The sequence below is a fragment of the Manis pentadactyla genome, chromosome 11 (genome assembly GCF_030020395.1).
Source record: "Manis pentadactyla isolate mManPen7 chromosome 11, mManPen7.hap1, whole genome shotgun sequence".
NCBI classification, from domain to species: Eukaryota; Metazoa; Chordata; class Mammalia; order Pholidota; family Manidae; genus Manis; species Manis pentadactyla.
Window position 1 is genome coordinate 94,744,866 of NC_080029.1, and position 14,454 is coordinate 94,759,319.

Sequence of the window (14,454 nt, forward strand, 5' to 3'; positions counted from 1 at the left end):
TGCTGGGCTTGAGGTTACTTCAAACCTGTGGGTCTTTTTTTCACATGACCTACTGTCAAGTCAGACTTCCCCCATCCTAGATATATATGTATACATACAAACCAATACACATACATATGTAGATTAAATTAAAAATTATATTATTTTCTCCCTGTTGATGAACTTCCTTATTTTTTGAGTTTAACACACGCACACTAAATTAAACACATAAGATTGTTCTCAATTTACAAGATGGGCATTGGGTCTCATTTCTCTTGCTAGTCCACTGCCAGCTCATGGGGCCAGGAGATCTGCCTCTGATAACACACATCACCCCTTTTGTACAGCAAGTGACCGCCTCCTCCATCAGACCCTTCACATTACATGCATAGCTCAGAGGCCTCTGAGGTTGGGTCTGTGTGCATCTAAAGGATTATAAACTCGTCTCCTCTTTTGAGAATGGTAAGCACTGGTAAGTGTTCTCACTTCTGAGCCCTGCTTAGACTTCCAAGACTCAGGCCCTTAGGAAAGTTGTAATGTCTTATTTCAGCGTCTGGGGAAGAAGTTGGTGCAAGCTGGCAGGGCTTTCTTTCAAGATTTTGTTAAGCAAAAGTACCCATAGCCAGAAATCAAACATCTGCATATAACATCTCATGGAAGGTACCTTGCTGGGTTTAGTTCATTCTTCTAACTTGCCTGAATCTTTTGAATTTATGATTCTGTCCAAATAGTACTTTTTTCCTAGCCATTATCCATAATGGTTTCATTTAAGCTCAAGGTTTTAATTCTGTAACATGTCCCTAGAGAGCTTTCCTGGCTTATATAACTTAATCAACATTTTTTAGTAGATATTTTTTAATTTACCAAGTTATTCCAGTCTTAGTTTATATTTCCCTATCTTATTTTTAAGGTAGGAAGACTGAGTTGAAGGCACTGCTGAAATCCAGACTCAGTATGTCTCTCTTTTCTGACGTAGGGGTCTATTTGTCTGGATTGTTTCCCATAGGGCCAGTGTACACTGGCCCCTGCTCCTTCTCCAGACTTAACCTGGTTTATTCTCTCACTTGTCTCTGCCCCAGCTCACTTTCCTCTCATTTCCTCAAATGCCTCAGCTTCCCCCTTCCCCAGGACATTTGCACATGTTGTGTCCACCTCTTCCCCTAGACCACTCCTACTCATCATTAGCTTATATATGGACCCTTAAGGCAAGCCTTCCCCAACCTACCATAGTAGGTCAGGTTTCCCCTTGACATGCTATCGCATTCTGTGATTTAGTAATTATTTGTGTAATTATCTGGTAATGCCTTCTTACCCACTAGACTGAGTTCCTGGAGTAGGAGCTGTGTCTTTCTTGTTCGGTGTTGTATGTCCAGGACCTAGCACAGTATCTGTCACAGAGAAGATGCTCAGTAACTATCTGTAAGCAAATTGTGGTCTCAGTTTGTCTGCAAAATGAGACCTACCTCATTGGGTGGCTGTGAGGATTAAATTAATTAATACCTGTAAAGCACTTAGAACAGTGCCTTGCACAGAGTGAATGCTCCAGAAATGTTGCTGTTATTATTTTTAAAAGAATACTTGAAAAAAAAAAAGGAAAAGAAAGTATTTGTTGAGCATCTACTCTGTGCCAGCAGAGTTCTTGAGTGGTGGCTGACTGAAGGCAGACTTGTGGTCTGTGAACCCACGCTGATGTTTTCCTTTTTCTAAATCACTGAAAGACACTATTTAGTAGATGAGCCTGGAATTTTGCAATGGAGGAACATCCTATTTACTAAGTTGTTGGTGTCAGAATTTATCTTCCCCATCCCATGTGTAAAATTAGAATACTTGACCATATTTAGCCTTCTGGTGAGGTGTGCACTGTTCTCTGTTATTGGTCAAAGGTTTTGTCTACAAATTTTAATTCCTTTGAGCTTAGATCATCTAGCCTGGAAACTTGAGCTCCTTCAAAAGGCCTGGAGGCTTTCTTTTTGTTTTTTGGTACCTTGTGTTTTATTCTCCCTTAATGATTTTTTTTTTAATCTTAAACTTGTTTGTTATCAGTCCTTAAAAACAATCAATATTATGCTCTAATAAAATGATCAAGGTACACACAAACCAGAGGCTATTCTTGTTAACAGTGTTCATATGTTTTGCCTGTAGATCACCACCCCCAGACCCTATGTCACTCACATATCCTGAATACTCAACACGGTTTTGTTAGCCAGTTAATGGGCCCAGTATATTTTCCTACAGAACAAGAATTCAGCTCTCTATTGATAGGCAAATCATACAGAAGAAGACATCTATATCTATCTATCTTTATATATTATCTATCCACTTCGATAAATTGTGTATTTCACAAACAGCTGAAGTCATCCATCCATCTAGTCTTCCAACAAACATCACCAAGTCCCTCACTTTAATTTAGTGGTTGCCAGATTCTAGGAATGTAAGGAATAAGACATAACCTTTGTCCTCTGGGATGCAGTGGGGGAGGACATCAGTTCTATTTAACATGACAAGTGCTGAGTACCCTGGATCCTGGGCAAGACCTCTTCAGTGACTTCTCCTAGGCTGTCCAGCTGGAGCCAAGCAGTTGTGGGCCTTGGAGTCTTCTCTTCAACTGTGATCTGCCCAGCTTGCTGTTCTGCTTCTCCATGTAGTCCGAGAGTGTGGTAGTCACCACTTGTCACTTCTTTCTGGGCTTCTGACTTGCACTGGGGTCATTCTATATCTCCAGGTGCCTAGGCAAGTCCTTTTACTTTACATCCTTCTTGCTTATGCTTTCTGGCCTTGTCTTCCTCCTGATACTGAATCCACATTTCCATTACAATAAATGCAGATATTTGTGCCCTCAGCATGAATAATCATATTTAAAGAGTGGACTTTTAAGTTCCAAACAGATCATTAAGATCAGGTACATTATATCACATCCTTTTCAATGACCCTCCAAAGAGCAGTTTCTTAGTTATGATATTGATCTAATCTATATGACTGTGAGTTTTACTTGGGATTCACACATTACCCCATAAATTTTAAAGAAAGCTGATTGTCTTTTAAGATTAGGAAGTCTTTCTCTCACCCATCAACATGAAAAAATGTTAGTATAAGCACCACACAAATAATTGTGGCTTCTCTGCCATCATTCTCCACCGTGAAAACACAGGCATCTCAAGATCTTTGGGGCCAGGCAGGTTATAAATACTTGTGAAGCAGTGAGGTGTGAGGCAACAGAGAATGGTGGACATGATGGCAAACTGGTGGACTGCTGCTTTTGGGATCCTGATCTAAAATAACATTGTTTTGTGTTGCAGATCTCCTACAAATATCTTATTATTGCTCTTGGAATCCAGCTGGACTATGGAAAGGTACTATTTTAAACTACTGTGTTATACTGATTTATGCCACGATCAAATGCCACATTTAGTTGCTTTATATTCATTTTGACAAAGTTCTAAGAAATCCTCTTCATTTAATTTCTCAGCAGTCTTTTTATGGTTCTAAAAAATATCTTCTTTAAAATTCTGTCAGTGCTTATAATATGTTTTAGCTTTAAGCTTTAATCAGATTTCATCACATCCATGCCCTAATGGCAATTCTTGCAAAGCAGCAGCCTTTTCCACAAACAAGAAAACTTCCTTTCAATGTAGGACTTGAGATGGCTGTATTACAGATTAAACTTTCCTTTGAAAGTAAGGTTTAGATTATGAAATTCTAAGCAGACTTTATGGATAGAACACCAGTAGTTAGTTCATCAGGTGCTGGAAGGATGTCTGGGTTTTGTATAGAGGCCAGGGTTTTGGGTGTGGAGTGACTCACACAATATAAATGCTACCCTAGAAGTTCCTTAGATCTCCCATTTCAGTGAGCCCGGGAGCCAGGTGTTATCTGACAATTGTGAGATTCAAGTCTGTTTTTCTAAAACATCATGGAATAAGTCAGTAATGATTGCAATTTCCAGAAGCTTGTTGGGGACTGTGGGCAAATATTTGGAGCACATAAAGCACAGTGATAACCAGGCCACAAACTGCAGGAATGTGATCCAGGCAAGCACCGCAGCTAAGCTGGCTCAGTGAGGGTCTTTGAAGTGTGTTTCTGCATTAAAAAACCCAAATTATGACATGCCCAGGGTGAGAGTTGTGAAAATGTCCTGGGATATGTTCTGAGAAGGTTAAAAGAAGCCATGAGTTGGGGTAAATAAAGGTGGTAAGATGAATTTGAGTCATGGTACCAGGGGTCATGATGAATTTAACGACAGACTGTGAAGTAGACTATATGGAGAAAGGGGCCAGTTACCCCTTGTCCATATCTCCTCAGAAAGCCTCCACCAGTGTGGATTTAGCGAAGACAGTGCATCTCCAGGATACTTTCTACCCAAGAGTCCCAGTGCCGTGTGAGGAGGACTGTTTGAAGAGACTACTGCAAGGGCCCTTAGCAGCTCATTGGAGCAAACCAAGAAACAAAATAGCTATTATTACTTTACAAATAAAGTAACTATTATATATCCCATGTCCCAGGGACCATACTAGGAATCCGATATTGATTCCTCACAACTGCTTGAGAGGTAGGTATTTTTAATTCCGTTCAACAGATGAAGGACTGAGGATGAGAGAATGTAAATAATGTCCTCAGAGCTACTGTATTACTCGGTGCTCTGGCTGTAGGTACTAGAAAACCACTTGGGCTGGTGGAAACAATAAAGGGGATTTATTTGATGAAGACACTAAGGTGCCCAGTCTCTGGGGCAGGAGTGTAGGTGGCCTATCAAGGGTTGAGTCTCCCACCTGGGTTCTGTTGGACCCCAGGCAGCCTCTCTCGGCCCACCTGTCTCTGCCTTTTTTCTCACTGGCTCTGTGGGGCCTCTGCAGTGTGCTGACCTGCTTGGTCAAAGGGGGAGTGAGCTGGCATCTCTTTCTCTTACTCTCCCTGCTTCCTTCTGCAACTCAGATTGGATGAGGGGTCATAAACCATCCTTTGTGACCAGGTCTCCCTAAAAGGACTTTGGTTACCACTTTATAGCACCTTTTCCTAAACAACTTCTTCAGACAAGAGAAAAATAATGAAGGAGATGAGAGATCAGCTGTTTGTCTATCTCTTGGATAGTGAATTTTGCTTTGGGAACCAGGAAGTGTGAAGGTCCCTTGAGAAGAACCCTAGCCAGTGGTCAGGGGCCTCAGCATCTAGTTCTGTAAAATTCTAGGTGGGCCTCTCAACCTTGCTGTACTTCAGTTTCCTTATCTGTGTCTATGAGCCAGGAATATTGGCCTACCTCCCTCAGAAGTGTATAGTGCATGACCAATGTTAGCATACACGTGAAACTTCAGGAACATTAAAATGCAAGGAGATTTTATACTAATGGTAGTTTTTTTTGCTAGGACTGCTCATATTATAACTGCTGAAACTATAGCAGAGAATGGTCAGTAATCAGAGGAGTAGTGCTCTTAGCACTGAGTGCTGTGGAGGTGATCATAGGGCTCTGCTTACCTGAGACCTGAGGCATAGGGGCCCAATGACTCTGGAGGTGGTTGCCCTACAGTTGAGAACAGCCTGGGGAGGTTCTGAAGGACCAGCCCATCTTGATGGCTGTTCTTTGATGTTTCTCTGCTCCTGCTGGAAGAACTGTGCTTGAGTGTCTTAATCTGTGCCATCTTCTCTGCATGAACCTTCTAAAATTTCAGACAGATATCAAATTAAGTGTACTGGCAGGCTACTCTAACACAAATCACTTGCCATGGGTATGCCATTTTACTAAGCACTTTACATGCATGGTCTCATTTATTCTTGCCAGCAACCCTATGAAGCTTTTATCCCCATTTTACAGATTTAATGATGCACATAAGCTTCTCAGTGCACATCAGAATCACCCAGAGGGCCGGTAAAGCAGATTTCTGTGCTGCCCCCAACTTTCTGATTCAGTAGGTCTGGGGTGGGCCCTGATGATTTGCATTTCTAGCAAGTTCCCCGGGGTGCTGGTCTGGGGACCACACTTGGAAATCCACTGACTTAGAGATATTAGAAATTTACCCAGGGTTACAGTGCTTATAAATGAAAAAGCCAGGACTCAAGCCAGGTCTGTGGGGCTCCCAAGTCCATATTTTTGATTACCTGTCTTTACTGCCTTTATAAGAGTTTGATCTGGTATAACCTGATACAAGGTAATTTAAGTTTGCTATTACTGACAGTATGGCTCTTCATTCTTCCTATAGTTCTTCTTCCCAGTAAGGCACCTGGCTCTCCAAAAAGACAGTATGCTTGGCTTCTTGTCCTAACTCTGATGGTGGGAAGAGAGTTGCTCAAACCATGCTCTTATGGCCAGGGAAGCAGAGGGGTTCCCTTGGACTGAGCCTATTCTGCAGTGACAGGTGACTCGGAGCACCACAGCTGTGGTCTAAGCACGTCGCTCTCTTACCTGCCTGCTCCACTGTGTGTGAAAATTGGGGACATGCTTGAGAGATATGTATGTCATGTGACAGAGAACAAGGATGCTACACAAAGACTATGCACTTCTGTTAAAGAATTTCTTGGTGTGCTTTGTTGCAGATTAAAGGCCTACCCGAAGGTTTTGTCCACCCCAAAATAGGGTCCAATTATTCAGTTAAGATGGTAGAGAAGACATGGAAAGCTCTGCAGGACTTCAAGGAAGGCAATGCTATCTTCACCTTCCCAAATACTCCGGTAAAGTGTGCTGGAGCCCCACAGAAGATCATGTACCTATCGGAAGCCTATTTCAGGAAGGTATGCTTCTTCCTAGGGACAGAGACAAGGAAGGCAGATGGTGCTAATTCAGTGAATGTCAGATTCCATTTTTATCCATGTCAAAGTACCTTTTCTATTGCTAAATTTTTGTTAAATATGTGCAAAATTATGAAATTGGAAATTTATACAGTAGAAAAAAATAGAGGGGTTTTAGCAGGTCTTGCATCAAATAGAAGTCATCACTCACAATCTAGCTGTTTTAATACTGCTGCTGTCATCAATTTGACATGTCCTTCCATTTTTTTCATTAGACCTTTTTTTTAACGTGGTTGTAATCATACTGTATATACAAATTTAGATGCATTACATGTTATTAAATAGTTTTTGTAACATACTTTTTAATGTGTGTGTAAAAGTTTACTGGGGAGATGTGTTAGAGGTTGTTAAAAATATTTCCATGTAGTTAGATGATTGCACATTGTTCATTTTTATACTTAATAATATCCTTAGTTGCTCCCACCCAAGTTCAAGGTTATGAATATTTTCTGGCTCTTGATATGTATTTTTGGAAATATAATAGGTAAAATGCCAATTCCAAAGGCAAAATAAAAGGTTCGTGGAGAACTTCAAACCTCAGTGGAAAGAGGTATTTGAGTGGGGTGCTTTCTCAGCATTCCTCAAACACCCCATGTCAGAGCCAGTGTCCCAGCTCAAGGACACCAGCAGGAAGCTACATGGAAGCTGTTCTCTCCCTTCTGCCCTCGTGTGGCATGTCACATTTGGTTTACCAACATGTGGCTAGACTTGAGACAGTGGCAGGATTCAAAATAGCTTGTGGTTCTGCAAAGGGATGGGTGGGGAGAAGAGGAAGTGGGGACTGAAGAGGGCTGACTGTGTGTTTGGAAGCAGCACCACGAAGGCCTTCACCTGAGTTACGTAAACCTGCACCAGCCCTGTGGGTGGGGAGCTAAGGGAATCCAGTCATTGTTTCTGTTTGTAAGAAGGGTCATTCTGTGTCATGAGAAATCTAGGTTCGCACCTCCTTTTGGTGTTCTTTCCCACCTTACTTTTTTCAAACAGTGTGATCCAGGTGAACAAGTCCTAAAAGACACTGAACAAAGGAAAAGAGTAAGAAACTAGCTGTTTCTTCCTTCCAGAATTTTCTTTGCATAACTCTTCTCTCCCAAGTCATGGATGACCTGAGAGGAAGTCTCTCAGGTGCCATAAGGTCTGAGGTATTTGGGAGAACACTGGCCTCTCTGAAGCATAGGAACAATAGTAGAGCACATGAGCCAAGGGAATGGGACTTTATATGTTCACGGCTGTCCCCTCAGCACCTAGAACAGTCCCTGGCCACTCTAGGACCTCAGTACATATTTATTAAATAGATGAACAAATGAATAGAGGAACAAAACTTCAGCTCTGTTTTTCCCTGGGGTTGACCTTCATCTCTGGCTTTCAGCTGAGCAGGACCCAGCTCAAGCAAGCCCTGACTCCAGTGTGCACTCAGTTGCAAAATCGCTGACAGAAAATCAGTAAGAGGCAGTGAATTGGTCCACTCCTCACCCCACCAGCGCCTAGTGATGGAGAAAGCTGGTGAGGTCTCTTCTGAAGATGTTCATTCTTGTCTAGGTTAAAAAAAAGAGGTAGCTGGGCTGGAGTAAGGCTTTGATGTTGGTTGTTTCTGTTCTTTCCTTTTTCTCAGACGGGGAAGCGATCCAAGGCCAATATCATTTTCAACACTTCTCTTGGAACAATTTTTGGGGTTAAAAAGTACGCGGCTGCCCTTCAGGAGATCATCCAGGAGAGGAACCTCACTGTTAACTATAAGCAAAACCTCATTGAAGTCCGAGCAGATAAACAAGAGGCTGTTTTCGAGAATCTGGACAAGCCTGGAGAGACCCATGTGATTTCAGTGAGTGGCGAGGTGAAGCTATGAGAGTGCCATAGAAGCTGGTGACACTGTGGTGCCCCCTTCCCTGTCCACCATCATCCTCTGCTAGGGGAGGCTGGTTACAAAGAGCATCTTGGGCAGTGACAGGGGAGAAGGTGGACCAAAATGGGTGGGGAATAGAAAGAGTTAAGAGGCTGTGTCCGTGGGAGGTGAGGAGGCTTTTTCTACTGGTACAAAGTGAATTCTTATCCACTTTTGTGTCTCCTTTTTTTTGCACTGAATCACTCGAAGCAGCCAAAAAATTCACAACTTCAGTTATTGCCTAAAGTTCAAGAAGGGCTTCCTTAAATGCAGGATTTGGCGATTGTTTCAATTTGTGGTATGTGAGAAGCAGCCCCACCTGTGGGTGGCTTGGAAATGACGGGTGTCTTTCAAATGGAAGAGGCTGTCTAGACATGTTTCACCTGTGCATAAAGAGAGGTACTTGAAAGTCATTGAAAGATCTAGCAGAGCCACACCCTACTTGGAAAAATTTAGCCTTTGTATATTGGCTTGGCTTCTGTGTGTCCATTTGTCTTCTGTGATGTGGGACTAGTACTTCTGTAGAGGAGTATGAGGATTAAGAGCAAGATGGAAATATTGGGAGAAGCATGTATGAAAGAATCATTTCTTTATATCATTCTGGCAAGAGCTGTTAGCCATGAGAAAAGAGTGCACAGTTACATTTTATTCACTCAGCATTTTTGGAGGAATGAAAGATTCCATAAAAAGGAATTTGAACTGAACTAAAGATTAATTTTATAAACATTAACACTTCACATTTTAAGCTTTTTAGTGTAAGCTCTTTCTAAAATATATTGCACACATCTTTCCTTTCTTAAAAGGCCTGTATTGATTATCATTTAAAATGTTACTGATGACTCCAGGTCACACTTTAAAAACCTTTATTTGGAAATAATCTCAAACTTAAAGAAGTTGTAAAAATAAAAATAGTGCAAAGAAGACTACATAGAGCCACTATCTAGATTCACTTATTATAAAGTTTTGATCTCTATCTCTTCCTCTTTTGCTCCTAACATAATTTTCCTGAAGCATTTAAAGGGAAGTTACAAACATCATACATCATGCCCTTTATCCTAAATACTTCACTGTAAATTTCCTAAGGGAAAGGGGTATTCTCTTACCTAATCACAGTACAGTTATCAATTCAGTAAACTTACCGTGGAAATTACATTTTAGTCTATCATTTGAATTCTAGTTCTCTTGACTGACCAACAGCATTTATAGTTCTTTTCTCCCTCCACACAGAACTCAGTCTACAGGCAGGTCTTGCGTTTATTTGTAATGTCTCTTTAGCCTCCTTTATTCTGGAATATCCACAGTCTTTCTTTGTCCTGTATGACACTGCATTTTGGAATATTACAACCCGCCCTACTTTATTTTTTAATAGAATGTTCCTTATATTACGCTTGTCTGTTTTCTTGTGTTTAGTTTCAGGATATGCTTTTTAGACTGAAATACTGTATAAGCCATGCTATGTCTTTCTAGGGTATCACATTTGAAAAGTACATAGTGTTCATCTGCCCCTCGTGGATGATGTTCATTATGAACACCAGTCAAGATATGCTCCAGTTTCTCCCCTGTATAATTGTTACTTTTCTTCCTTGCTACTAATAAGAAATCTGTGGGGAGACACGCTCAGACCACGTAAGCACCTTATTCCCTACGCATTAATGTTTCCCACTGAATTTAGCATCCATTGGTGATTTTTGCCTAATCCAGTCTTGACTGGATTATTGACAGAACTATGTTCTGGTTACAGAATCATGATTTTCCAAACCAGCATTCCCTCTACCTTTCCCAGCAGGCTGTTGGCATTCTGTCAGCAAAAGGCTTCCCTTCTCTTTTAATTAATTAATTATTGCTGTGAACTCACGAATTCCTTTTTTTTCATCAGTGGTTTGTAATTCATTACTGATCTTAATATTTTGGTACTCATATTGTCCCCTGTTTGGTCCTGTATCCTTCTGACATGCCCCCACTGTGTTCCTGAGCGCTTCCTTACTTTCTGGTGTCATAGGACATCCCAGGCTCATCTGGCATCTACTTGCCTCAGCACAAGTTTGTAATTTTGGGTAACTCTTGTTACAGTTATGCTCCTCGGGCCTAGAGCTTGTGAACTGGTACAAGTTATCCTATGTTTTAAAAATCTAAACTTGTTTTCTATCATGGAGTCCTAGAATTAAATGAATTTTGGAGATTATCTAGTACAACGCATTTATTCATAGATAGGTAAATGGAAGGTGAAGTGACTTGTCTAAGTAATAGTGTTCTACTTTGCATTGTAAATAAACCTGTTCCTTTAAGCCAGAGTTTCTGAGAAAGTCATTCACAGGTTTCAGGTGTCAGAATCACTAGAGGATCTTACTAGAGTTCAGATTCCTACTTTCACCCAGACCTACTGGATTGGGATCTCGAGCCCAGGCACCTGAATTTTCTTCAAGTTTCCCAAACATTCAAGTTTGAAAACCACTACTTTGAAAAGATTATTTATGTTAATGAAGGAGAACCAAGTTACTTATATACTGTTTACAGAAATAATGGATAAAGAACAAACTACAACTAAATGCCAATGTTAATTTTCAATAAATCTATAAAACAGACCCTTGTATTTCTTTGGTATAGGAGAGCTCAGGTAAAACTTCATGCCTTTATGATGATTAGGTGGAAATATTTAACTTTCCTTCTAGAAAAGATTTATGGAATTCCTGTGTACATGTGGGATTCAAGCACATTAACTCCAACAGATAATCTAACTCTGGTTAAATGGTAGCCCTCAGCTAAAAAAAGTGGTTCTAGTTGAGTGCAGAAATACAGACATGGCCTTAATAATTTGGTGGAATAAGGTTGTTGACCATTTCATCCATTATCCTGCAGGCATGTGCTCAGTCCCCATGTTCATTAAGAGACCCAGTCTTAGGGACCCATGCCCTTGAAGAGCCACCCAAGATTACCTTGCAGAGGAGCCCTGTTTGCAGCACTCCTTCATTTAGGCTTATTAAGCTTATAATGGTCTGAGAGTGGGAATAAATACAAGTCACCATCAAAGGTTGATTGCCCTGCCCTGGTGAAGTCATGGACCTCCTTATGGAAACCAGGGGCTATTGACTGTCACAAGGTTGAGATTGTCTTAGGATGCTAAAGTTTCCACCTTAATGAAATGTTTTGTGAATATTTAAATCAATTTGAAATTGCAAGATGGAGTTTATTAAAACTGAAAAGAATAAAAAGGATAAACTACAAACTACTACAAAAACAAAATAAAACATTATATAAACAAACAAAAAAGTTAAATGAGCCACCAAAATTGATGAGGATGGGTCAGTTTTTTGCCCTTTGCCAAGGTTTTGTACCTACTTATTGCCAAGGGTAACCTTGATACAGGTTTTCGGAAAAAAATCCACCCTGCCCTCTATACTGTACAGTAAAGCCAATACTGAACTAGACCTCTCTCTCCTCCTTCAAAGTGCTAGCCAATATTCTTACCACACTTTTATTTCATCTTAAATTGGTGTTTTGATGGTTTCCTGTATGTATTTTGAGAGTTGACCCATATTTGGGAATGGTGCTCACTTATCAGCTCCTAATGCAGCTGTTACAAGTTTCTGGGACTCTGAGAACCTCTTTGCAGAATAAAACAGAAGTACCGGACATTTACCAGTCAACAGCTGAGGGTCAGGGAGAGAGCATCAGAGATCCACCACCCCCTTCATTTTAGTAATAATAGAAACATCAGTGGGCTCTTTAGGAATGTTAGTGAGATTCACATCCCCATTTCAAATTCTCCCAGGCCTACTGCCAAAGGGATCTTGTGGACTCTGTAGGGGAGAACGTGTCACCCAAGAGAGTAGTTATTTTACCACCACAATGCATGGGAGCACTATGATCTTGGAGAGGGTGTGGATCAGTATAAGCACCAATTGTGTAGTGGTCCATGCAGCCAGGATGCAGCCATAGTCTAGCGTGTGGGTAAGGGAGGTGGGGGAGAGCTTGTGGGGCTGTAGAAATACTGGAAGACCCCACAGATTTGGATGCTCTCCTTTTTTGTAGTATGAAATGCTGCATGTTACCCCACCAATGAGCTCACCAGATGTCCTCAAGATGAGTCCTGTGGCCGATGCTGCTGGCTGGGTGGATGTGGATAAAGAAACTCTGCAGCACAAGAGATTCCCAAATGTGTTTGGGATTGGGGACTGCACCAATCTTCCTACATCCAAGACGGCTGCTGCAGTAGGTAAGATAGGAGCTATGTCTCTTCCCTCTCAAAAGGAGGTCACCCTAGGCACCATCATAACAGAAACAAAGTTTGGCCCGAACAGCACTCCATTAATAATGAAGAAACCTGTGGCCAAAAAATGACTTCACAGAAGCAAGTTGTCAATGAACTTAGTGTTGTGTAAAGAATAAAGTATCTGTTGAGTGCTTGACACCAGAGAAGCATGACCTCTTCTGCCTTTTCTAGGGGGAGGGATTGTTTTCCAGGGAGAGGCTCTTCCAGAAGATGCCACCTTTCCAGGCCTCTGGAATTCTGGTACTTCTCATACTGCCACACTGGCATCCCTGGTCTTCTTGGCCCATGACACCATGCCGGTCATGGCTATTTTTCTTCTGCTTGAAACACTGTAAAGCTAGAGAAGCATTTGTTTCCCCAGAAAACACATTCAAGTCAATGAAAGCTTTCAGACCAGAAAATTGTTCTGTTAGGACAAATACAGTGGAGCGTGCCCTGACTGGTACACGATTAAGGCCTCAACCTGGAAAACTAAATTCTTCACCTCTATGTTCTGCACTAGCAGTGATGAGGAGAATTGCCTTTTAGATTCTGACATCTATAGACAGGAACTGTCTTCTCTAGATGCTGTAAAACACAGAGCTCCCTGAGATAGGGACACCAGCTCTTTGTGTGATTCACGTATCAGCAAAACATGTGTTACTTTCTCTATTTCGACCTAAGAGAGGCTTTCCAGGAAACTGACTGAATGTCTTTTCTCTCATTGATAATAGTATCCCCCAACTTTTTATTTCAGTAAATTTCAAACCTATGAAAAATTTGAAAAAAAGTTCAGTGAATACCCATATACCCTTCAGGTAATGACACATTATTAAGATTTTGTGACATTTGCTTTATCACACAATGTGCCTTTTTTTTAAGCAAGTCATTGAAAGTAAGTTTTGCCATCATGAGACTTCACTCTCAACTGCTTTAACCTGTATCTCCTAAGAAAGGACTTTCTCATCTGTGTCCACAGACCATGATCATGTCCAAGGAATCAAATGCTGTGTCATAAAATCATCTCATATTCAATCCTGTTCAAATTGCTCCAGTTTTCTTAAAAATGTCCTTTATAAGCTGTATTCATGAGCCACTCAAGGGTCACATGCTTTAGTGGATGTCATGTCCCTCTGGTTTCCTTTAATCTAGAGCAGATCCTTTGACATTTATCTTTCTACTGTTACGACACTGGCATTTTTGGAGAGTCCAGGTTAGTTGTCTTGTAGACTATCCCAGAATTTAGAATTGTCTAGTTATATTCTTATGATTAGATTCAGGTTGTACATCTTGGCAAGGCCCTTTGTACGTGAGGCTGTGTGCCTCCCACGGCACCACCTCAGGAGCCTGTCTTGTTAGTTCATCGTGTCCTTGGTGAAGCCAGATGTTGTCCCTGGTTAAGGGGTGCCCGCTGGTCCTCTCCACAGTAAAAGCACCTTTGCTCTTTGTGATCTGTAGGTATACTGTGGGGGGGTGATCCTTGCATTTACATTTCTCTTAATGGAAGCCTACTGAATTTATATTTTGAAAGAACCTGTGAGGTGTGTGAGTCCCACATTTCCCAGCCTTTGAC

At 41.2% G+C, this 14,454-nt stretch overlaps 1 protein-coding gene across 2 annotated transcripts in view; it reads left to right on the forward strand.

Moving 5' to 3' along the window:
* The window catches only part of SQOR (sulfide quinone oxidoreductase), a 67,400-nt gene that overhangs the window by 48,869 nt on the left and 4,077 nt on the right, over positions 1-14,454 (forward strand). For both annotated transcript variants that reach the window (XM_036905428.2, XM_036905427.2), the window contains 4 exons: positions 3,276-3,329; positions 6,502-6,696; positions 8,363-8,572; positions 12,662-12,845. In XM_036905428.2, coding sequence (XP_036761323.2) covers positions 3,276-3,329; positions 6,502-6,696; positions 8,363-8,572; positions 12,662-12,845 — 643 coding nt within the window. The remainder of the gene's footprint in view (positions 1-3,275; positions 3,330-6,501; positions 6,697-8,362; positions 8,573-12,661; positions 12,846-14,454) is intronic.